The sequence below is a fragment of the Sus scrofa genome, chromosome 5 (assembly GCF_054392235.1).
Source record: "Sus scrofa isolate SSC_HxYL_T2T_F1_AM1 chromosome 5, Sscrofa_HxYL_maternal_Yorkshire_Landrace_v2.0, whole genome shotgun sequence".
In the NCBI taxonomy this organism is placed as follows: Eukaryota; Metazoa; Chordata; class Mammalia; order Artiodactyla; family Suidae; genus Sus; species Sus scrofa.
In genome coordinates this window covers 23,008,883-23,035,973 of record NC_139387.1, presented here as the reverse complement: position 1 = coordinate 23,035,973, position 27,091 = coordinate 23,008,883, and the positions used below count along the sequence as shown (strand labels likewise).

General features: G+C 36.9%; 2 protein-coding genes and 1 pseudogene across 3 annotated transcripts in view; 2 read left to right on the top strand and 1 right to left on the bottom strand.

The window, feature by feature from the left end:
- LOC146403204 (uncharacterized) overlaps positions 1–27,091 on the bottom strand; it is a 732,844-nt gene that overhangs the window by 327,004 nt on the left and 378,749 nt on the right. The gene's annotated exons all lie outside the window — the stretch shown is intronic.
- LOC146403207 (olfactory receptor 6C2-like) lies at positions 9,463–10,355 on the top strand (annotated as a pseudogene).
- LOC100157159 (olfactory receptor 6C2-like) lies at positions 24,171–25,109 on the top strand. The gene has a single exon (XM_001928730.5). It carries the CDS (start codon positions 24,171–24,173, stop codon positions 25,107–25,109), a length of 939 nt encoding a protein of 312 aa, XP_001928765.5.

The window sequence follows — 27,091 nt, the reverse complement described above, 5'->3', positions numbered from 1 at the left end:
AAAAAATGCTATCAATGTACTAAAATCCACCACATTATATATTTTAAAAGAATAAATTTTATGTTATTCACCTATTTATTTATTTATTTATTTATTGGTCTTTATGTCTTTTTTAGGGCCGTACCCACGGTATTTGAAGGTTCCCAGACTAGGGGTCTAATTGGAGCTGTTGTTGCCGCCCTACGCCACAGCCACAGCAACACCAGATCTGAGCCACATCTGCAACCTACACCACAGTTCATGGCAATGCCAGATCCTTAACCCACCGCAAGGGGTTAAGGCCAGGGATCGAACCCTCAACCTCATGGTTCCTAGTCGGATTCATTTCTGCTGTGCCACAATGGGAACTCCTCACCCTTTTAAATAAAGCTTTAATTTAAAAATGAGTTACAGATACATGCAATAACAAGGAGGAATTTCAAAAAACTTTATGCTAAGTGAAAGTTCAGGCTCAAAAGCATATGTACTATATAATTTAACAGTATAAAACTCCAGAAAACACAGTAGGCTTTTTGTAAACTGACTCCATAATGACAGAAAGTACATGAGTGTTTGCCTGAGATAGGAGCTATGGGGAATGATAAGAAGAAAAACGTATTAGAGAAACTTTTGAGGGAGACAGAAACGTTCTGTTCTTAATGTGGTTCTGATTACAGAGGTGAGTGAATTTGCTAAAATTCATCAAACTGTACAACTAAAATAGGCATACTCTATGCAGATTATACCATCAAAAATCCTGCCACTCAGTCTTGATTCAGATCACACTTTGGTCAAATTGATGATCCTCATGTGCTGTAAAGGACATCTTAACAGCTAATGATAACAGGAGTGTATATCCAAAAGTTCTCACATATTCTTGTCTTAAAGGTAAGTTTTTATTACTTTTCCTTATGTGACTAGTGCATTATAATTCCAAAGAGAAATGTCCAATTTACTGAAGAAATTTTACATCTATCAATTATTCTGACAATATTCCCAAAATTAGTTTGTATAATTATTCTTCTTTTAAATATTTTTATAATTATAAAAATGAAAAAGAATGTAAACTGATTCATAAGGGACAAAATAAACTGGTGGATAACCATAGAAATGCATTTTTAAATGGTGAAAAATGATAGAGTATAAATTCATAACAACAAAGTTTGATTTAAACTTGGATGTTACACTAATACAATGGACAGAAATGAATCAAAATTTAAATGATTCAGGTCAATGATTAGGTTAAAAATAGATTCCTGTATATCAAAGTTCAAAATAGCATGGGACAAGCTATGTATCTCAATGCATGTTTTTTGAAGTAATGTTCGTATATTTGTAAAGACTGCATGTGATACATAGTGGCATATTTGTAGGAGGAAAAATATGTAAGGATATGCTCCAAAGTATTAGCATTTGCTATCTTTTGTAAAAAGCTTTTTTCCTTATTGGTCAGCCTGGTATTTTCTTGTTTTTCATTATTTTATCAAATGTCTTAGGAATATGTAATTATTCATTTTATTAAAATTGATAAAGAAGAAAAGAGAGATCTAGTATGATAGTGATTAATTACAAGAAATTGAACTTTTAAAAAATCAGATTCTTCTTGTTTTCCTACCAGTCTCTTTCAAATGATTCCAAAGCCTGTCTCCAACGACTGTCTCCCCAAGTTACTGTGCTGTCTGATTTTTTTCCCTCAAAGTTTATTTACACAAATGATTCATTAATGGTTTTTGAACCTGGTCACTGAGGACTCTTTTGTTCATAAGTTACTTTTTTCCAGCTTTGGCAAATAAACAAATATTGAGCTTGAAACTAGAAAAACTTCTTTCAGAGCAAAGATAACTCATGACATCAACTCTTCCAAAACTGCTGGAGGTTCCTTTGTATTAGTATTTCTTGTTAGTGAAAAAGAGAAAAGAAAACATTTCCTGGATTTATGACAGCACATCTATCTTGAAGTTTACTCAACGGATTGAAAACACAAACTCGAATCATTCAAGGTTTCCATAACTGTGGGCATGGACTCAATGAGGAGTGCGCAGGAACTCTCATGCAAGTTTTCAACGTGACTTTCATTTTCAAACTAGTAGCCATAAGTATAATTAAACAACTCTTCAAGGGAGGCTATGATTATCTGCTAAAGTATGAATATGATGTCTGTCTCTTCAGTTATATTCTCTCTTGGTGGGATTGAGTGATATTTTTCTCTGAGAATGGGTGTTCTCTGTGTAAAATGAGAAATATCAATTTTAATATGGGTAGTAAATAAATGTTGTTTTTAGTGTCCTATTATTGGAAAGTTTGTTATCACTGATGTGATCATTTTTATTCAACAATTAGTAGAAAGTCATGTAAAGGTAGTACAGAAGCAATAATCCCCCCAAAATAACAAAACAAAACAAAAAAGTCAATTGACAACTTGGCTCATGTTCTATTATCTCATTAGATACCAAATTTCTAAATCTCTTAAATATAATATAAACATTAGTCAATAACAATTCAGATGACTTCATTACTCAACATCTGCATTGTTAAGAGGAGAATTCTCATGGAAATGAAGGTTTTTTGTTTGTTTTGTTTTTTGGATTTTTTTTTTTTTCCTTTTTCTTAGAGTGGCACCCAAGGCATATGGATGGTGGTTCCCAGGCTAGGGGTTGAATCAGAGCTGCAGCTACCACCCTATGCCACAGCCACAGCAATGCCAGATCTGAGCCATGTCTGCGACCTACAACACAACTCATGGCAATGCCAGATCCTTAACCCAATGGGCGAGGCCAGGGATCGAACCTGCAACCTCATGGTTCCTAGTTGGATTCATTTCTGCTGCACTACAATGGGAACGCCAGGAAATAAAATTTTAATAACTGGGAGGAAAAATGGCTTTATAACTGAATATGACTCAGATTCAGTTGGGCTGCATTAGTTGCCACTGATAAGCAAAGGTCTCTGTACACTGAGAAGAAGAAAAGTCAGTGAGGAGGGTGGGCTGCAGAAATGATTCCTCACTGCATCTCAAGATGACCTCTTGTAAGTGTGGTCCAACATTCCGTGTGTGCATCCTAGCTCTCATGCAAACCATGAGCAAGTCCAGGCTACTTCTCTATGATATTGACGCTCACTCCTAAGATTTAACTCTGGAACTTAGCCACATGATCAGAACCCACGCTACCCCACCTTAACATGGAGGGAACGTTATAAGTAGTACACCAAAACTTTTCACATAATAAATGAAACGAAGGCTATAGCACAAATTGTAGGAAAATTTCCACTGGGGGAGCATTGATTCAATTTTGAAAATATTTGAAGCACACCTCTAGTATTTAGCTTGTGTTAATTGGTGGTGGTGGGGGAATTCTGTGGATAATATATCACCAAAATTTAGAGAAACAAAGTGTCTGGCTTCTGGTTATAATACCCTACTGAGAGATGCATCAGGAAGGCAAAAGTGGAATCAATGAAATACAACTATTCCTTTTTTCAGGGAGCCAAGAAGATACAAGGAGCTGAGCAAGGGAGCTTGCCTGAACGGTACAATTCCGAGGGCTAGCTCCTGATCGGGATAAAGGCCTGTCTGAACGGTGCAATCCCGAGGGCAGGTTCCTGAACAAGGAAATGCCTGCCTGTAGGGCCCAATTCCGAGGACAGGCCCTAGAAGACAATAAGGTTCACCTGCTGACCTAGCAACAACAAAACGAAGGGGCTGCTTAGCAGCGCAAGAATGGAAACTATTTCTTGGATGTTTCAGTCTCTCCTGTTGTTTTGTTTGTTATTTTTATTTTCCTATATTGACTTGTGACTCAATAAATGGAACAATAATAGAACGAGTTTCACCCTGGTAGAATTCCCCCCATTCAAATCTAATTTAGTTAAAATAAGAAATTATATTCATTAGCTTGTTATAAGTAACAACAGGTCTTAGAGTGAGGTATTTTGGGGTACACAATAGGTCAAAAATAGGTTAGGTATGCATTATTCATGGTGAAAAACATAATAATAATAAATCTTGTTTTTAATTTCCTGGGAAGCTTTTAAGTTTTAATAAATTGGTTGATTTAGAAATAAAAATAACTTCTTATTCTGTCCCCTTGCCATAATACTTTGAAGTTTTTACCCTAGGTTTTAATTTAAAAATGAACTTTGTTAATGTCAGATTCTTATGTCTGTGACCTTTCTGGCTGTTAACAATTAACTTAACATAATAATAGGTAGTAACCACAAGATGCTTTGTACCGAATCTCCTTATTTTCACATGATGTTTTTTCCACATGATGTTTGGTATCCATTTACACATGATGTTTTATGCCCATTAATTTTGGTTTGTTAAAAAAATTCTTAGAACATAATGTATATCTACTGTGCCATAAAATCTGGAAACTATGATGTAATCCACAACTAAACTATATAAACAATCACCTATGCCAGTGAAATTCGAGCAGTTCAGTGCCCTGAAAGAAGGGACAAAGAGGCTGTCTCCGTGTGGACACCGTCCATCCCCGGCAGGGTGTGCACTCCCTGGCTGCTGGAGCTGGTCTCCGGCAAGTGGTGCCGGGACAGGGACCTGAAGGGGTGAGCATTTAAAGTAAGTTTTGGGATGGTTAGGTTCTCACCTGGGGTGCCCGGGACCCCTCTGTAGGTCTAGACAGGGAGAGTAGGGGTGAGTAATTTTGCAAGAATATAAAAGATGGGTCATATGGAATCTAAGGAGAGATGGTTATTCGTTGACATCTTACTTCATATGTTGAATAAAAGAGGTGTAAAAGTTACTAACTCTCAGATTGCTAGATTTTTACATTTTGTGCAGGAACAATGTCCATGGTTTCCAGAAGAAGGCACTGTCATGAACTAAGTGCTCCTCGAGGAAACCAAGGATTTGGATCAAGTGATCTAGCCTTTTGGGTCCAAGAAATTTCTACCCGAAGGCCCTTTGAAGATCTAAAAGTTCAAGGGGTTGTCATTAAAGGACTTACAGACCCGGGGGCTGATGTGTCCTGCATTGCTGAAGACCACATCACCCACGTGGATACCAGACCAGTTGATTAGACATGTCGCTTCCACAACCAACAAAAATGAAATGCTATCCTAATGAGACAGAAAGAAGGAGACTCCAAAAAGAATGAATACAAAGATATCTTTCCACACGGCTGAGAGCTTTAAACCTCAACCACCACCGCCAACGACCAGGTCGCCCTGCAAGAGTGGCACGTACTGTTCAACCACCTACCGGAGAACAAATAGAAAGACTTGTTGAGGAGGCTGAGGGGCTGGTGAGAGCTCAAAATCAACAGTTAAACCCTACAACTATGTTTCTTGCTATGCTCCTAATTCTTGCTTGGCAAACAAATAATGTTTCTGCTCACTCATATTGGGCCCTTTTTCCCAACCAGCCTAGCTTCCAGCCTGTTACTTGGGATAATGAAATGATTCAAGTACATACATCCAGTCTGACCTGTTAGGGGGACCGGGGCTTCCTCCCTCTCCTTTTGAAATTACTACGGCTAGTTCCTCTAATTACTCATTTTTTGGAAGCTCTCATGCATTGCCGATTTGTTTTGCTTTACCATTAACTCCTAATGGTCCTGGACCTACTAACGTCCCGGGCTATATACCTACTCAAACAGCAGGTATGGTTGCTATAGGTGCACTGCCTGTTGCTAAAGGTCCCAAAACTCATCCTTGCTGGTCACTGGTATTTCTCAGCCCTGGGACTGAACGTAATATGTTTATAGTTATCCTATCCAAATTTCAAATTATGAGCCCCTTCATAACCGTCATCCTTGAAATGATCCTGATTGTACACCATGGTCTGAGGACTCTAGGTCTCAAAGAGTTTGGGATGGAATTGATTTCAATACTGGGTTTCCACCTTGGAAACAGTGTATGTATAATTCTACGAGGCCTAATCTTCATCGTCCAGAAACAGATGCCATGGCACCTTAGTCTTTAGATTATTGGCAAGTACAAGGATGTATTTCAGATCCACAAGTAGACTATCATGGGTATTTAAACAAAAATAAAGTTAAATGTGGATGGAATGACAACAGTGTACCTAAACCCATCGCTTTAAGTAAAATCACTAATGATGGATGGGTGCCTCCCATTCTTACTGCTCCGTTTGGAAATCGGCATAAAATTCAACCTCACTTATGGAAAGCGATTGCTGTTCTTAAACCTGTGATTTTACACAGACCTGATAATAAAGATACTTATTTTGTAAAAGCTTGTTTACAAGCTCCTTAAGCTTTTCTTTTTTCAAAATCTTTTGATGTAAAAATTGGTAAAAAAGAAAATATTTATACTACTCAATGTGATAATTGTACTTTGACAAATTGTATTGGTCCTAATATTGGTAATTATAAGTTTATGCTTATTGTAAGACAGCCTCCATATGTAATGGTTCCTGTAAATATTACTGGTGATTGGTATGATAATCAGGGATTAAGGGCATTACAGCTACTTAATAATCAGTTAACACGAACCAAACGATTTGTTGCTGCTCTTATATTAGGAATTACTGCCTTAATTTCTATAATTACTTCCTTAACAGTATCAGCTGTTGCTTTAACAAAACAAGCACATACTGTGACTTTTGCCAATCAATTGTCTAGAAATATTACTTTGGCTCTAACTACACAAGAAATTGTTGATAAAAAATTAAATGATAAGGTTGATGCTTTAGAAGAGGCAGTTATGGCAATGGGACAGGAAATAGTTTCTCTTAAAGTTAAATTGGCTCTTCGTTGTCACATGGATTTTAAATGGATTTGTGTTACTCCTCTCCAGGTAAATACATCTCGCTACACCTGGGATAAAATTAAAAATCATCTTGAGGGAGTTTGGAATCATTCTGACCTTGGATTGGATATTTCTAAATTACATCAAGAAATATTGGATATAAATCAGGGGGAACAAGCCTTCGGTGCTCAAAATAGAGCATCTGATTTGTTTTCTAATACTGATAGTTTTGTGGGTCACAAATCTCTTTCTTCTATGCTAATTGATCTTGCTGTGTCTGCTCTACTTCTGATTCTGCTTTTATTGTCTTTCCCAGTCCTCTTTAAACTTATCGGTTGAAATGTTCGGCAACTCTCGACTGAAGTTCATGCCTTTGTTTTAAAAAATAAGAAAGGGAGAGATTTAAAAAATTATTTAAAATTTAAAAATAAAAAATTATTGAAAAAATAAAAAAGGTGTCTCTGGCACCTCTTGAATACACAACTATTCCTAAAGTGGAAATTTTGACTTTATATTTTTGCCATTAAATCCTTTTTTAGGCATTGGGTACATACAGAGCTGAGTGATTTATAAATGCTATTCTAGTTTAAAAGTACTTTAATCTCCAAACAGTGTACCATCTCAGGGTAGAACTTATCTTTCTCAACTTACAAGAGGGTTGCATAAAACCCATCATAAATTGAATATATCCTAAGTTGAAAATGCACTTAATACACCTAACCTATGGCATTTCATAGCTTGGTTTAGCCTACCTTAAACACACTCAGAGCACTTACATTAGCCTACACTTGGGCAAAATCATCTAACGCAAAATCTATTTTATAATTAAGTGTTGAATATCTTATGTAATCTATTAAAAACTGTACTGAAAGTGAAAGAGAAACTGGTTAGACGGGTACATAATGGATCTGAGTGCACTGGTTGCTTACCCTCGTGATTGGGTGGCTAAACATTTTAGCTGTGACTGCCCTGCATGACAAGAGATATCCCTTGTTTAGGAATTGATTGCTCCAAATGACAACCAGCCCTTCTATTAGAGTTTCATGAAGTTCCAAAATAGATATTTAAACTAAAAACCAATGACCAATTATTTGCATCCCAAGTGAAAGTGGGGCTTTGAATAGAGAAAAGTGAATAAGCACTCTCAGAGGGAAATTTTCTCCAGATAGATAAAGTAATTAGTTTAATAGTCGGCCAAATCTATTAGCTTGACTATAAGAAATTCAAGGAAAAATAAAGGAGGGAAAGGTAGACATTTTTATGTTTCAGGTGCATCTGCCAACAGTCCCAAGTTTCCAAATAACAATTATTTTTTGGAAATTAAGCAATTAGGAGTTTAAGAATATATCCTCCACGTGTACTTGTTACATTAAAGGAACTAAAAGACTGAGAAACAGAAACGTAAAAGAGACAATCAAGAAGATAAACAACCAGAAAACATAAATAAGAAGGTAGGAGGAAAACAATGGGTGTAATGTAAAGATAAGTTATGAGAAAATGTTATGAGTAGTTTGTGGTCAAATGTACACATTTTATGTATCAATCTGCCACTATTTTATTCCGAAAAAAGAGTTTTTGATAAACTTGGTCAAAAATTGTTTCATTAGAATGGTGGGGATAAAAGTGTGTTTACAAAGTGGTGAAGAATGAATACATGGTGAATAACAAAAGGAAAATCACTGTGAATCAGGACATTGAAGGAATGATAATATGTTTATTATTTATTATTAAGCACTTCTAAAAGTGTTTATATAATTCCGATGTTTACAGATTTCAATTTTAATAGCATATAAAGGGTAATGTTATTATTTCCACTTCATAGATGAAAAACTGAATCACAGGGAACACAAACAGTGATTGTGGAATCTAATTTGTATTCCAAATCTGAACTTTTTGTACCTAATGACATTGGTACCAAGATGTTGGAATGTTTAAAACTTAACCCAGCAGGTCACTGTGCTGTACAGCAGAAATTGACAGAGCATTGTGAATAAACTATAATTAAAAAATTTTTAAAGACAAAAAAAAAAAAAGCTTAACCCAACAGGTTAAAAGTTATAAACAATTGTGATTGTGACATATAATCTTATCATACCCAATGTATCTTAACACTGTAAACAACTAATTTCTTGCCAAAACACTGTGTTCTGCACAATAATAACAAATATTATAAATTTTAGCGAGAAAGTCATGAGGGAGAGACAAGGGAAGAGGTGAATGAAGAGAAGTTTTTTAGAGAAGAAAACAAAAGTTTAAAAAATTGTAATAATGCTAGCACTCAGATCTCAAGCAATGAATATGGAAAGCCCAAACTATCTATATTATACTTGCACTTTGAGAAGAACCAAACTACCATGAAAAAAAAATTGAAACATTTAAGTTTAAGAATTGTTTTTAGGATTTTGCATCAGTTAGCTGTAAAATGTAACTAAATAAGCAATTCCAAACCTTTGTGCCGATAAAAATGAAACATAACTTGGGAATAAAAAGCAATGAACAAGACTCATGTTGGAGTGTGATATAGATAAAGAAACTTGATTTTTTAAAATATATACCTTGAAATTACCAGAACATACCTCGATGGAACCTAGGAATAATTACTATTATACTATTTACAACCAAATTTTAAGTGCATGGTTTTGTGTAGTTTGTTGAGCAATTAATTACTGCTATGTGATATTAGCATTGCTCTCCTCATATCAAATGTCTCTGAATCATAAATGCAGACTGAGCAGGAGGCAGGCCTCAATGATGAGAAACCACACAGTAACAACTTTTATCCTGCTGGGACTCACAGATGAGCCACAGCTGAAGACTCTGGTTTTCATCTTCCTGTTTCTCACCTACACGCTGAGCGTCACTGGGAACCTGACCATCATCTCCCTCACCTCCACAGACTCTCACCTCAAAACTGCCATGTACTTTTTCCTACAAAACTTCTCCTTCTTGGAAATCACGTTTACATCTGCTTGTATTCCCCAATACTTGTACAACATATCAGCAGGTGATAAGACCATCACATACAACAGTTGTGCTACGCAACTATTTTTTACTGATCTCTTTGCTGTAACTGAGTTTTTTCTCCTGGCCGCCATGTCCTATGACTGCTATGTGGCCATCTGCAAACCCCTGCATCACGTGACCATCGTGAACCACACGGTCTGCAGGAGACTCATCATTGGTTCCTGGCTGGCTGGCTTGTTGATCATCATCCCCCCACTCAGCCTGGGCCTAAAGCTGGAATTCTGTGACTCCAATGTCATTGACCATTTTGTCTGTGATGCAGCCCCCCTCCTAAAGATCTCATGCTCAGAAACGTGGCTCATGGAGCAGATGGTCATAGTCTGTGCTGTGTTGGCCTTTATCATGACACTCGTGTGTGTGGTTCTATCCTACGTACACATCCTCAACACCATTTTGCAATTCCCTTCTGCCCAGCAAAGGAAAAAGAAAAGGCATTTTCTACATGTTCTTTCCACATAATTGTGGTCTCCATCAGCTATGGAAGCTGTATCTTCATCTATGTTAAACCTTCACCAAAGGACTCAATGGCTGTTAATAAGGGTGTGACACTACTCACTACTTCCATTGCTCCCATGCTGAATCCTTTCATTTACACCTTGAGAAACAAGCAAGTTAAATGAGCTTTCAATGATGCAATCAAAAGAATTGCATTATTCTCAAAGATCTAATGTAAGTCATTCGTAGAATAAAAAAGTTTTCATGAAAAGATCATTAGTTCCTAAGCATGTGTCTTTAAGTTTTCAAATCATTCCTATCCTAGGATGGAAACTGTCTCAGGTACCTCTCTTAAAAACAATAGAAAATACATTTCTAAGAAACAAAACCATGAAGTTATATCTTAACAAGACTACAAAACTTCTAACAACAAAAGAAACAAAAACAATGAGTTCATTTTACATTTCATATAGGGTAATTATGCTGTTGCCTTTTACTTTTCTAGATTTCAAGAGTGTTTTTTGATGCTGAGCACAAAAAAAAAACTGGTACTGGAAAAGAGACTAGAAAACCCACAAATTTATTGCCATTATATGTCTTATATTTTAGAAGGGATCCAAGACCAGGGCATTTAATAAAATATAAACATCACAAAGAACAATAACAAAAACAGGTTTTTTTCAGTTAAAAAAAAAGGAAACTCTTCCAAATTATCATATCTTAATGCAGAAGCTGAATTATGACAATAGTCCCTTACAATATTGAATATCTAAAAATGACAGACTAATAGATCAATTTAAACAGAAAACATGTGAATTTAAAGTGTTAATAGTTCTTCTAAGTAAATTTGTGAGGAAACTGGATATATAGCTACATCTGTGTTTGCTTCTATATTTTTATCTATAACTGTATGGATTTTCTGGTAACAAGCTAAAATAATTAGAAGATAGTAAAAATCTAAAAAGTGAAAATAAGTGAAAAACATGGAATGCATCTAGATTTGGCACAAATATGATTGCAACTCCATGGGTGTGACTAGCGCTTACTACTTCCTATGCTGAACTTCATTTTGTTGACATACACAGACTACCAATTATTTCTCCAGCAAAAAAAAAAGAAGAATTTTGATTTGTGGTCTGCAACCATGGTGATCCACATGCAAGTCCTCACACAGCAAGAAGAGGAAGACGCTTTTAAAGAGGGGAAGGGAAGCTGGGAGGACTGTAGTAAACAAGGAGTGCACGGTTTTTCATTGGCTGAATCCTGACCCTCTCTCATTGGCTGAGCTCTGGCCAGGCAAGAAGAGGAAGTCTTTCTTCTTGTTGTTGGGCTCTGCTATTGTCCTAGGGCTTAAGAAACCCCATTCAAGTCTCCTTGCTTCTATTTTGGTTGAGTTTGCCTCTTATTAACTTTTACAATTTATACCTTGAGAAACACGCAAGTAGAACAAGATGTCAATACCCTTTCAAGGAACTTGACTGTGACACATCTCAAAAAGTATTTTATAGCAACAGCAGGTTGAAATAATCATATTTTAATATGTTGGATTTTATAAAATATAACACTAAAATCAATTCATTTTTATTTTACAATATGACTACTAGAAAATTCTAAGTTACACGTATGGTATGGCTCATGTTCTGTTTATATTAAAATGCTTCAGTTAACCAAGCTGGTTGCTAGACCCAAAATTCACATTCTGTATTTTTGACCCAAGGTTTTGTTTTTGACTTAAGTGAGCTTCACCAGAGAAACACTCTGAGCAATATATTTTCAAAAAGATCCTCAAGCAAACTCTACATGTATTAAAACTTCTACAAGTAAAAAAAATAAGAAAAATGTTAAGCTTAAACTATGAAATGCAATACATCTTTTTAATATTAGACTGAAAATTAAAAAATGAAATTAATCTGTGGAATAAAAACTGAAAGAGCTATTGAATGAAAATTTTATGAACACTAGAATAGCTCTAATTTTCCTTCAAAAAGAGCTGAACTTCTAAATATATATAAATTAATATAAATAATGGGAATCTGAATGTTTGAGCCATGCTGCTGCTTAGAGCAACGCTCATTGTATTAAGTGGTTAGAAAGAGCACCAGAGTGAAATGAGTTGGGAGACTTTGGGAAACTTTTCCTATGCAGGTAGAGCTTTTTGGCAATTCTTTGTATCAACTGAAAAGATACAATTAATATAAATTGTATCTTTCTCTTTCTGCTACAAAAGCTCTCTCTGGGTGACTCATTTTTTTTCCACATCTTTTCTGTGTCTTTGCCCAACCTTCTTACATTCCCTTAATTAGCCTAGTCCATGCCCTCACTGCTTGTTTGACAATATTTGCAATTATATTTTCCTTGTCCTAAATCCCTGATCTGACCCACACTGGGTATCTCCAAGTAGACATCAGTGAACTTAATGACTACTGAGTTATTCAAAAGTTTAAGTTTCTAGAAATTTAGATTGCAATAATATCCCTCACCTATCTTGAAACAGGTGTCTTGAAGGAGGCCTGCACTGCAGGAATAAGAGTCCTTTCTCTGCTCTTCTTGGCCCACTAAGAGCTTACCTGAGGGCCCAGATTGAAAAGTCACTCTTCTACAGGCCTTGTTCCAAAATGCCAGACAACTAGTCTCCTAAGTTGCATTTAATGTCCAAAAGTGTTTTTAAAAATAATATCAAAAACAGATTTTTCTTTTTTCTTTTTTCTTTTTTTAGGGCCACAGTTATGTTATAAGGAAGTTCCCAGGCTAAGGGTCAAATTGGAGCTCCAGTGGCCGGCCACAGCCACAGTAATAACAAAGCCAATTCCAAGCCATATCTGCAAATACACCACAGGTTGTGGCAACGCCAGATCCTTAACCACTGAGTGATGCCAGGGATTAAACCTGAATCCTCTTCGATAGTAGTTGGGTTCATTTCTGCTGAGCTACTATGGCAAATCCAAAAAAATAAAAAAATAAAAAGAGAATTCGAAGATGGCGGAAGAGTGGGAGGACACGCTCAGCCTCTCCCACAAACAAGAAAAAAAACCACATCTACAAGTTAAACGACTTGCACAGAACAGCAATTAATTGCTGCCAGAGGAACTTAAACTCCAATAACGGCAAGAATCTCATGACATAACTGGGTAAAACAAGAGAAAAGAGGAGAGTGAGAGAAGGGGAATCGGGGCTGGATGGGTGCTCCCGAAAGGGAACTGTGGAGGAGAAAGTGTTCCCGCACCCTGCAAAGTCACCTACTCCATGGAAAAATCAACCGAATCGGAGGGATCTCCAGATGCAGAGAAGAGCGCAGCAGTAAGTCTGATTTCAACTACTGGCACAGTCAGCAAAAACCGACGCTTGGGTGGGGGCTGGGCGCCGAGACCCCGGCTCCGGAGGTTAGTCCCTGGGAATGGGAACAGGCTGGGGTGGGCGGTGCTGAGACTACTTGGGGACCAGGAACCGGTCTGTCCAGTTCTCGGGGCAGAGACTGCCTGGGAGACTAGAAGCTGAGCATTGTGGATGCAGGGCACAATACGCTAAGGGCTGAGGGGTGGAAAGCCACATCAGAGGGAACCTGGGAGAAGAGCTGGATCTGCAGGAGAGACAAGGCGCCAGTGCTAGGGAGGGGAGAGGAGGAGGGGTGGGCCACCATAGAATACTCCCCACACCACAATGAGCTCACTTGCCCTCCAGCTATCAGAAAGCTCTGACTCCCAGTGCATCCCCCCTCCACCGACCCTGTGCACAGTGTGCTGGACCTGAGGCTGCATGCCACCCCAGAAGACTGGCCTCACCATTTGCAGGAAGCCAACCACTGCAGGAGCTTTCCCTGCCCTGGCCTGCCTGCCCTCTGGAGGGGCTATACCCCCACAGAGCAGCACCCAGCACCGCCAGCCCCCAGGAAAAGGCCCGCAGCCCAGAAAAGCTAGTACAAGCTTGGCCTGGCTGTGCAAATCTACTTCCATTGCCCTGTGATCCTGCCAATCCCTGCTGCCCTGGGGAAGAGCCCCATGGGTTCTCAGCGGCCCAGCTGGCTGCTCCCGCCCTTGGGGGGTGCTGCACTCCTGTGGAACAGCTGACCAGTGCCACTGCTATTCAACATAGTTTTGGAAGTCCTAGCCACAGCAATTAGACAAACAAAAGAAATAAAAGGCATCCATATAGGAAGAGAAGAGATCAAACTCTCACTGTATGCAGACATGATACTATACATAGAAAACCCTAAGGACTCAACCCCAAAACTACTTCAGTTGATTAATAAATTCAGCAAAGTAGCAGAATACAAGATTAACATTCAGAAGTCAGTTGCATTTCTGTATACCAGCAATTAGATATTAGAAAAGGAATACAAAAATACAATACATTATAAAAGTGCACCTCAAAAAATCAAATATCTTGGAATACACCTGACCAAGGAGGTAAAAGACTTATATGCCAAGAACTATAAATCTTTAATCAAAGAAATTAAAGAAGATGTAAAGAAATGGAAAGATATTCCATGTTCACGATTTGGAAAAATCAATATTGTAAAAATGGCCATACTACCCAAAGCAATCTACAGACTCAATGCAATCCCTATCAAATTACCCATGACATTTTTCACAGAACTAGAACAAACAATCCAAACATTTACATGGAACCACAAAAGACCCAGAATTGCGAAAGCAATCCTGAAGAAACAAAAACCAAGCAGGGGGCATAACTCTCCCAGACTTCAAACAATATTACAAAGCCACAGTCATCAAAACAGGGTGGTACTGGTATCAAAACAGACAGACCAATGGAACAGAAGAGAGAACCCGGAAATAAACCCTGACACCTATGGTCAATTAATCTTTGACAAGGGAGGCAAGAACAGAAAATGGGAACAAGAAAGTCTATTCAGCAGGCATTGCGGGGAAGCCTGGACAGCTGCATGCAAAGCAATGAAAATAAACTCCAAATGGCTGAAAGACTTAAATAGACGACAGGACACCATCAAACTCCTAGAAGAGAACATGGGCAAAACATTCTCTGACATCAACATCATGAATATTTTCTCAGGTCAGTCTCCCAAAGCAACAGAAATAAGAGCAAAAATAAACCCATGGGATCTAATCAAACTGAAGAGCTTTTGCACACACAGCAAAGGAAACCCAAAAGAAAACAAAAAGACAACTTTCAGAATGGGAGAAAGTAGTTTCAAATGATGCAACTGACAAAGGCTTAATCTCTAGAATATATAAGCAACTTATACAACTCAACAGCAAAAACCAATCAATCAATGGAAAAATGGGCAAAAGACCTGAGTAGACTGTTCTCCAAGGAAGATATACAGATGGCCAACAAACACATGAAAAAATGTTCAACATCGCTGATTATAAGAGAAATGCAAATCAAAACTACCATGAGATACCACCTCACACCAATCAGAATGGCCATCATTAATAAGTCCACAAATAACAAGTGCTAGAGGGGATGTGGAGACAAGGGAACCCTCCTGCACTGTTGGTGGGAATGTAAACTGGTACAGCCACTATGGAGAACAGTTTGGAGATACCTTAGAAATCTATACATAGAACTTCCATATGACCCCGCAATCCCACTCTTGGGCATCTATCCGGACAAAACTCTCCTTAAAAGAGACACGTGCACCCGCATGTTCATTGCAGCACTATTCACAATAGCCAAGACATGGAAACACCCAAATGTCCATCGACAGATGATTGGATTCGGAAGACATGGTATATATACACAATGGAATACTACTCAGCCATAAAAAAGAACAACATAATATCATTTATAGCAACATGGGTGGAACTAGAGACTCTCATACTGAGTGAAATAAGTCAGAAAGATAAAGAAAAATACCACATGATTTCACTTATAACTGGAATCTAATATAGCACAAATGAACATTTCCACAGAACAGAAAATCATGGACCTGGAGAATAGACTTGTGGCTGCCCAGGGGGAGAGGGAGGGAGTGGGAGGGATGGGGAGCTTGGGCTTATCGGATACAACTTGGAATGGATTTACAATGAGATCCTGCTGAGTAGCATTGAGAACTATGTCTAGATACTTACATTTTAACAGAATGAAGGGTGGAAAAAAAATGTATACATGTAAGTGTATCTTGGCCCCCATGCTGTAGAGCAGAGAAATAAATAAATTAATTTAAAAAAATTTTTAATTAAAAAATTAAAAAAATAAAACATATTTTTGAGTGCTTACTCTCTGCCAGGCAATGGCTTAAGGGGATACTTTATTTCTCATAATTTTAAACTTACATAAATTGAGAAAACGGCATAATGCCCCCTGCTGTACCCATCACCTTGTCAAGTATCTGTCTATAGCCAATCTTGTCTCATCTACAAACTGGTCCATTCCTCACAAATCCTACTTGATTATTTGAAACAGATACACATATTATCTCACCTATAATATTTCAGTATGTATCTCTAAGAATAAATATTTTTAAAACATGAAGTTGTAGCATATATGAAATCTATAATAAAGAACATAGGAATTCCGGTCTTGGCTCAGTGGTTAATGAATCCGACTAGGAACCATGAGGTTGTGGGTTCGATCCCTGGCCTCACTCAGTGGGTCAAGGATCTGGCATTGCCATGAGCTGTGTTGTAGGTCACAGAGGTGGCTCGGATCCTGCATTGCTGTGGCTCTGGCATAGGCCGGCAGCTACAGCTCTGATTAGATCCCTAGCCTGGGACCCTCCACGTGCCATAGGAGCCGCTTAAAAAAGGCAAAGAGACAAAAAAAAAAAAAAAAAGGAACATAATTCAATGTGTACAGATTGCTGAATTTTTGTAAGTGTAGTTACTCATGTAACCATCACACAGACCCAGATATAGCATATTTTCAGCCTCACAGAAACCTCTTTCATGCCTCTTCAGTTCAATATCTTTCTGAATAAATCTGCTATACTGACATAAAATGCCAAAGATTAGTTTTGTATGTTCGTGATCATTGTATGAATAGGAATGCAGAGAATGTGCTCTTTTGAGTCTGGTTTCATTTGCTCCCATTATGTCTGTGACAAGTTGTAGCAATAGTTTATTCTTTTAATTTATGTTGTAATCGATTATAAAAATACAACACAATTTAATCATTTTCTCTTCATGGATATCTGGGCTGGTTCCTAGTATGAGTCATAATGGCTGCTAAGAATTCCCTTTACATGTTTTTGGCAGACATACACACTCATGTCTTTAGAATATAGAACTAGCAGTAGAATTGATAGGGTATATTGTAGCCATATTCTCAGGTTAGTTGACACTGTCAAAATTTTTGAAAATAGTGTGCCAATTTATTCTTCTATCAGCAATGGATAAAGATAATAATTGCTCCACATTCTTGCTAACATGTAACTTTTCCAGTTTAGCCATATTTTAACTAATGATATTGAACACCTTATTGTATGCTTTTTGGATATTAGACTTCCTATTTTGTGACACGCCTATTCAAAAAATGTGTACTTTTTATTAGATTTCTTTCCTCTTTAATTTTTTTTTTTGGAGTTTTGTGATCTTCTATATACCAGTCCTTTGTCAGGGTTATGTACTGACATATTTTTGATTATCTCTGTTTTGATTTTCCTATTGTTTTTTATCTTGACTTTAAAAAGCAAAAGTTCCTAATTTTGTTTTTTTTTTTTTTTTTCTACAACCATACCTGCAGTATATAGAAGTTCTTGGGCTAGGGGCAGAATCAGAGTTGCAGCTGCAGGCCGATGCCACAGCCATGGCAACACCGGATCTGAGCTGCATCTGTGACTTATGCCACAGCCTGCAGCAATGCCAGATCCTTAACCCACTGAGTGGGGCCAGGGATCAAACGCATATCCTCATGGACACTATATCGGGTTCTTAACTGAACTCCAGTTCCTAACTGTAGTGAAGTCAATTCATGATTTCATTTCTGTTAGGGCTCTTTATTTTTCGTTTCAGGAATCCTTGCAGAACCCAGTACCAGGGAGGTATACCTCAATGTTCTAGACTGTAATTTTCACTCATGTATCTTACAAATGAAGGCTAATTGCCCATCTGAAATTAACTTTTATATAAGGCTTGAGGTAGGGAACAATGTTCAGTTTTTTCACGTGACTATCCAAGTAACTCACAATTATTTTCTGAAAAGAATGACCATTGATCTTTTCTACTTGCATCCAATGGCAAGCCTGTCATAACCAATTGATTCATGAATGAGTCTTTTTCATTTAATTCCACTGATATACTTATATTTGAATCAGTATGCTACTGTTTTATTTATAGCAGCTTTAAAATAAGTTTTTATAGTCAGTATTGTAATTCAAACAACTTTCTTCTGTTTCCTTAAGATTACTTGGGCTCTTTTTGGCCCTTTATTTTTCATAACACTTTAAAAATGTTGGCAATTTTTATAAGCAAGTAAAAAATACTCTTCAGTGATTTAAGACTGTATTTGATATATGGGTCAATTTGGGTAAAATTCATGTCTTTACAACATTGAGAATTCCAATTCAATACAACATGTATCACACATTAATTTTTATATATTGAACCATTCTTGTATGCCAGGGATAATCCCACTAGGACATGGTGTAAGATCCATTTAATGTGCTGGTGAATTTGGTTTAGTAGTATTTTTTGTGAAGGATTTTTACATCAATATTCAGCAGAAATATTGGCCTGTAGTTTTTTGGTAGTATTCTATCTAGTTTGATAATCAGGATAATAATACCTTGTAAAATGAATTTGAAAGTGTTTCCCCTTTCTTCAAAATTCTGGGAGAATTTGAGAAGGGTTGGCCTTAAATCTTTAAATATTTGGTAGAATTCATCAGTGAAGCCATCTTCTATATAATATTCCCTTAGATTTCTTTTTTGAAACATAAATTCATTTTTAAGTGTGCTTTTTACCTTATAGATATTTGGAAATTTTGGGGAAATTTCTCTTTATTTACAGTGTAATTCTATGGTTGTCAGAACACACTATTTGTGGAACTGAATGTATTACATTTCTTGAGATTTATCATATGGCTCAGAATATGGTTTTTCTTGACAAATTTTCAGTTTGCATTTGAAAAGAACATACATTCTGTTATTTTTGTGTGGGAAGTTCTACAAATGCCTGTTAGGTCTCAGTGGTTTACAGAATTCTTCCAGTATTCAATTTCCATATTGATCTTCTGTTTTATCCATTAGTCATTAGTTTGCAGTTTTGCTCAAGTATTCCATATTCTTACTGATTTTCTGTTCATTGGTTCTACCAATTATTTTATTTAAATATCCTACTGTAAATGTATAATAGTAGTTGAAATACTATTTCCTCTTGTAATCTATCAGTTTTTGCTTCATGTACTCTGAAACTCTGTTATTAAGAGCATTAAATTTGAGAATTTATATGTCATTTTAATAAACTCACCTCTTTAGTCATTGTGAAATAACCTTCTTTATTTCTGGTAAACTTTGCCCTAAAATCTAATATGTCTCATATTAATATAGCCACTCCAGACCTCTTTTGATTAGTACTAGGAAGGGATATGCACTACTATCCTTCTAATTTTATGCTCTTTATATTTAAAAGGGAATTCTTTCATACAACTTGTATTGGTTTTGCTGTTTTATTCAATACGATAATCTGTGCCTTTTAGCTGGGATATTTAGATCATTTAATCCAGTTTTTATACGTCCAAGTTTAAATCTATCACCTGGCCAATTGCTTTTTGTTTTGTGTACTATCTCTTCTCTTACCTATTTTCTTTCCTTTATTTAATTAATTAATTAATTTATTTTTTTGCTTTTTAGGGCTGCACCCATGACACATGGAAGTTCCCAGGCGAGGGATCGAATTGGAGCACCAGAGTACACCGCAGCCACAGCAATGCGGAATCTGAGCCACATCTGCCAACTACACCAGAGCTCATGGCAACATCAGGTCCTTAACCCACTGAGTGAGACCAGGGATTGAACCCCTATCCTCACAGATACTAGTCAGATTTGTTTCCACTGAGTCATGAAGGGAACTCCCCTTTTTGCTCTTTTTTTATGCATACTTTTGGATTAAGTGAATTTTGTAGTTTTGCTTTCATCTCCTGTGTTAGTTTCCTACTGTAACTGTAACAAATAACACAATTAGTAGCTTGAAATGACACAAAAGTTTCATCTAACCCTTTTTTGAGTTAGATGTCCAATGTGAGTCTCACTGGGTTAAAATCAAGGCGTTCCTTTTTGGAAGTTCTAGGGTGGGGAATATTTTTCCTTGACTCTTCGGCTTCAAGAGACTGCCCAAATTTTTTAACTTATGGACACCTTCTTCTAACTTCAAAGTCAGCAACATCATGTCTCTCTATAAACGTTCCTATGATCAAATATCTCTGTTCTCTTATGCCTTCCTCTTTCGCTTAAGGACCCTCGTTATTGCTTTGGGCCCACCTACATAATCCAGGATAATTTCCCTATCTTACAGGCAGACAATTAACAACCATAATTTCATCTATAAACTTACTTTTTAATATGTAAGTTAATATATTAATAAATTTTGGAATTCATACAAAAACATCTTTGGAGGTTGGAGGAGATTATCTGCCTACCACATATTCCTTGATGGGTTACTAGCTACTACACTTGGTTTCATTATTTTTGTATTTGATTTAGGATTTATAGTATATATCTTCAATTTACCACCGTCTACCTTCAAGTGTCATATAACCATCTATGCAGTAGAATCCTTACAGCATAATGCCAACAGAATGGCGATTACATTTTTGAACTTGTTCATAGAATGTGTGTTTTAAAAAAATTATTGAAAATATATATTGAAAAATATTAAAAATGAGTATACCATTCTGCAGTTATTTATATTTTCCCTTCTTAATTATCTGTATTTTTACCTTTCAAGTAAATATAATAAAAATAATAAAGAAGAAAAAAAGGTCTTTTGTGATAATTTAGCTGCTATAAATGATACAAAAACAAAGAGAAGTCTATCCGGTTCCTTATCAACAGACTTTCACTCTTTTAATGTGTGTCTGATGTTATTTTTGAATTCGTGTCTCTAAGGAAATGTCCCACTGTTGCTTCTTTCAGGCGTCTTGCTGAGTGGCTTACCCAAGGGATTCATTAGTGATTCCTTACCCTAAGACGCTAAGAAATCATGTTTATATACTTAGTTTCAGTTTTGTCAGCAAAGCTCTTTTCCCAGAAAAGGCAATCTTATTGGTATAAAATGAGAGCAATGAGAATTATCATTTCTTCAACCAAAAACAGTTCATCATTATTTAAAAGCCTCTGAATAGTGTTTTACTTAACATTTTTCTCTTTATCTTTTTAACCTTCGGGGCTACTGTGGGTGATGAATCAGCTGACACTAGTATTGGCACTTGGAAAAGTAAGTATGATGCTTATAATTTCCCTCATTTTTCCCTTTGAGAAATCTAGATGACAGTTTCTCCTGAGCAACAAATTGTATCTGTTTTCACCAATATTGTAATGAAAAAGCTCCTTAAATGATTGTACTTATTTAATTGTACTTAAACAATCAAAAGCTTTATTGATTGGCAAGTTTTCATCAAGGGTGCATGATATTTGTGTAGATAGTTCACCAAAACATTATGATTTCATTAGATTGATAGATACGGATATAGATAGATATATAAAAGCATATGACAAGAATTGCTTTATTTAATGACCCACAAACATTTTTAGAATGAGAATAATTTCTGAAAGCCAATAACTCAACAGTCACATTTCGGGGTCTGTTGTTTTCCCAAAAGTCTCCTTTTAATAGGTTTTAAGTAAGAGAATAAAAGAAAAGGAAAAGAAAAGTTTGTTGAATATTGCCCAGATCACTCAGAGTTGAGAACATTTTCACATGATGCTCTAGGAACGTCTAGGTTGAGGATAGGATGATGGAGAGTATGGGTGGCTTGCAGACCTAGTGCCATCAAATACATCACAAGAGTAGGCTGGTGAGCCTAACAGCTCCGCAGAAAACTATGGCCCTAGTTCGGTCCTCTCTCCCTAACAGGACAGCAGTTTTAACTGTGGGAACTGTATACAAAGTGGGAACTGACAGAGCTCAATATCAATACAAAGACAGTGTTTTAAAGAAACTAATTGAAACCATTCACATAACAAACTAAATGGGGAAATTTTCTTTAAACTCTCAATTTAAGAAAACTATGGCCACTGGAAATTTTTGATTAGCTGCTATTATAAATATTTAGTAATAACTTACTATGATGGAACAGTCTGGTCCAAAACCCCATTGTATGAGGCCCTTACGCTTTTGTTTTGTTAGTCTCTTACAGAAGAATGCATTGATAAAGTATAATTGGAAACAACAAAGAGAAAACTCCAAGGAAAACTTTTTTATCTGCAGAAGGTAGGAGGAGAAAAAATTCTGTACTGGTCTATTTTATGAGAAAGTTTTACACACAGACATAATAAGAAATATTTCATGGGTGATGTCAGAGCCACTAACAAGTCCTACTCCAAACCAAGTGTCAATACACTTTAAAACTTTGTTTCAGTAAAACACAGTAGTGATTTTCATGTAGGCAAAAAATCAAGCATTCATATAGTGGACCAGATGTATAATATTAATAAAAACATTATGGATGTCACTTGGGTAACATTGTTCAAATGCTTTAAAATTAGGAATATCCTTGTCCTGGAAATTCCACTGACATAATTATGATAAATGTGAAGTATTTATACAAAAGAAAGAAATTTGAGCATTCTTTAACACCATATACGAAAATAAACTCAAAAGAGATTAAAGACCTAAGTTCAAGACTGGATACTATACAAATATTTTTTTTTGTCTTTTTGCCATTTCTTGGGCCACTCCCACGACATATGGAGGTTTCCAGGCTAGGGGTCGAATCGGAGCTGTAGCCACCGGCCTACACCAGAGCCACAGCAACGCGGGATCTGAGCCGCGTCTGCAAACTACACCACAGCTCACGGCAACACAGGATCCTTAACCCACTGAGCAAGGCCAGGGATCAAACCTGCAACCTCATGGTTCCTAGTCGGATTTGTCAACCACTGAGCCACGATGGGAACTCCCAAATAATTTTAGATTGACAGTTTTTTTTGTTATTCTTTTCAGCATGATAAGGATGTTATTCTGTTGACCTCATTTTGGTGAGTTTGCTTTTTAGTCCATTCCCAGCTTTCTGGATTCCAGGAGGATTTTCCTCTGCCTTGATAAACTATCCCAGTTTTGGAACAGGCTATCCCATATCCTGTGTAGATGTGCCATATTTTGGAAGGGTTTTTCTCAGTTCTCTGTCTCATTCCTTATCCTGCATTTGAAATGTATTCTGAGGACTTTTTATTTATATTTGGGACAATATCTGTTCCCCCTCTGAAACTTTGATATAATACCTCTAGTGTGAATTTGTGGGAAGGGGTAAGTGAATATTCCCTCTGGGGAAACTTGAAATTTTGTCTACACAAAAGCCCTTATGCAGCCACTATAAGTGTATTAACATTCTGGCTGGTTCCTTTGTTCTCTTACCTATGGCAAATCCCTTCATTTTTAAGAACTCTGCTATAGATGCCGATAGTTTAGGGTCATTCCTCTCCCAGGAAGTGAGTAAGACTTTATAGTTTATTTCATGCAGATGTCTTTGGATCCTCAGCTCTCTGAGAGGATTGTTTTTTTATGGTGCACCCACAACATAGGGACTGAATCCAAGCCACAGCTGTGACCTAGGTCACAGCTGCAGCAATGCTGGATTCTTTAACCCTTGCACCAGGCCAGAGATCAAACCCATGCCTCCACCTCAACCCAAACCGCTGCAGTCTGATTCTTGACCCACTGCACCTCATTGGGAACTCCTGAGAGGATTTTTTTTAACCATGATTTTATTACTAATCTGTTCTGTCTTGGTCATAGAGGAGGAATCAACAGTGTGACTCTACAGCCTGACAAGGGAGAGTATTGCCCCTCTTGCCTTTGATACTCCTTTATGCATTTGAAATCTTGCTGAATTTTTCTTGAAAGCAATAAAGACATTGGAGATCAATGATGAGAAACCAAACAATAACAGCCTTCATTCTCCTTGGACTGACAGATGACCCTCAACTTCAGATTCCAATTTTTATGTTTCTGTTTCTCACTTACATGTTGAGTATAACTGGGAATCTGGCCATCATATCCCTCACTTTAGTGGACTCTCACCTGAAAACCCCCATGTACTTCTTCCTACAGAATTTTGCCTTTTTAGAAATTTCATTTACATCTGCTTGTATCCCTAGGTATTTGTACAACATAGCCACAGGGGACCGGTCAATTACTTATAATATTTGTGTTATTCAAGTGTTTTTTATTGATGCACTTGGAGTGACCGAATTTTATCTCTTGGCCACAATGTCCTATGACCGCTATGTGGCCATCTGCAAACCCCTGCATTATGTGGCCATCATGAACAGCAGAGTGTGCGGAAGGCTTGTCCTCTGTTGCTGGACAGCTGGAATGCTGATCATACTCCCACCACTTATCATGATAGTAAACCTTGAATTCTGTGACTCTAATGCAATTGATTACTTTTTCTGTGATGCATCTCCTATCTTAAAGATTTCATGCTCAGACACTTGGCTTTTGGAGCAGATGGTGATAGCCTGTGCTGTGCTGGCCTTCATCACAACACTTTTGTGTGTTGTTCTGTCCTATGTATACATTCTCAAGACCATTCTAAGGTTCCCCTCTGCTCAGCAAAGGAAAAGGGCCTTTTCTACCTGTTCTTCTCACATGATTGTGGTTTCTATCACCTATGGCAGCTGCATTTTCATCTACATCAAGCCTTCAGCAAAGGAATCCGTGGCTATTAATAAGGCTGTGACAGTGCTCATGACCTCCATCGCCCCCATGTTGAACCCTTTCATCTACACTCTGAGAAATAAACAAGTGAGACGAGCCTTCAGGGACTCATTCAAAAGAATCACATTCCCCTCAAAGAAGTAAAAGAATGCTGAAATCTAGGAATGAAGTTTTCAAAAGATGGAGGTTCCTAAATATAAATTCACTAAGACAAAATTATCCTGTCTTTCTCATCTGTGCTCTAATCTAGGCTAATTTCCTTAAAACATCCTTTAGACTTCAGACCAATATCAGTTTATTCTTTACTCTTCTTATAAACGAGCTAACCACTTTATCAAAAAATAACTATATGTTCATAGTAAATTTATTAATTACTTTACCTTCTTTCCAACTTAACCAAAACTACAAAATTTCTAAATGGTGAAAAACAAACATGATGCAAAACAAAACAAAAATTACTGCCTAACTTATGAGAAATGTGTTCAAAACGAATTAACATTACTACAAGAAAGTTGTATTCTGAATCTAAAAAAGAAAAAATAAAGACTCAGCACCACTACCTCAGCCATGCATACATGAAATTTTAGACACAGTTGGGTGGAACTAAGCTCTAGCATTAGTTTTGATGATTGAGGATGGCCAAATACACAATAGCATTAAAATAGGCAAAGGACATGTCCTTCCAGAAGGTTTGGGAATTTTCTCTAGGCCTATCCAGATCTATTTTCAATCCTTTTCCATTGTTTTCTACGCTCCAGGAGACTTACCTCACACAGATGCATACTCATATATTAAAATCAGATATAAAAATCAATATTTTGCTATAGGGATTGAATATAAAATAATAATTAATGAATGGATTTTGGAGAGCCTCTATAGTGAGTCCAAATTATTTACTGTGTAATTGTGTTTTATCAAGGACCAAGCTACCAGCAATGGTATGAAACAGTTAGTGAGCTCTAAGATTTCACCTTCAAAATAGGTAAGAAGGTAGAACAGTAAAAAAAAAAAAAAAAAATATTATTGATGGCATCACAATACACTGTCAATTAAACCAATCCAGAACATGGACAAAATTTTTAAATAAATTTGGAAAAATGCAATGGAGATACAGAATCTATAAATTATTATATTGTGATACAGTTAAACTGATCTATAAGAAATTTATCCTTAAAAGCTGTAAAAATGATAGAAAGTCCACCAGTATAGTTACAATATTGATCACAAAATTAAAGAATACATTTTATGTGAACCTGCTCAAGGTTACCTGTCATTATTTATCACCAATGGATTTTGACATTTTCTGTTCTAACAAAATCACTGATTTTCTCATAAAGATTGGACCAAAATCAGAAGTCAAATTTAAGGAACCATATTCACAACATTTATTCTGCTAGTACTAACAGATGATCCACAACTGCCTTTACTTTTTCTCATTACCTACTTGTTGACTGTAACTGGGGACCTGGCTAAAATCCTACTTACATTAGTGGATTCTCACCATAAACACCAATGTACTTTTTGCTACATAGTTTTTCCTTCTAAGAGATCTTATTCACATCAGCTTGTACTCCTAGATACTTGTATAACCTACTGTGCTTGTACCATCCAAGCATTGTTTACTAAACGCTTGGTGGTAACTGAATTTTTCCCTCTGGCCACCATGTCCTGTGGTCACTACGTTGCCATCTACAAACCCCTGAACTACACCACCACATGAGCACCAGGCTGCAGAAGAGTCATGTTTTGTTCTTGGATGGCTGCCTTGTTAATCATACTTACACCATTTAGCTTGAGCCAAAATCTGGAATTCGGTGGCTCTAATGTCATTTATAGCCTTTTCTGTGATGGCTCTCCCTTTCTGAACGCTCTCATGCTCAGACACATGGGTAATTGAGCAGATGGTTATAGTTTGTGATGTGCTGACCTTCATTACAACATTTCTTTTTGTAGTTCTCTCCAACATATGCATAATCAAGACTATTATAAGATTTCTGTCGCCTCAGCAAAGAAGAAAAGCCTTTCCTATCTATTATTCCCTTGTGATTGTGGTTTCTATCACCTACGGCAGCTGTATCTTCATCCACAGCACACTTTCAGCAAAGGAATCAGTTGCTATTAATAAG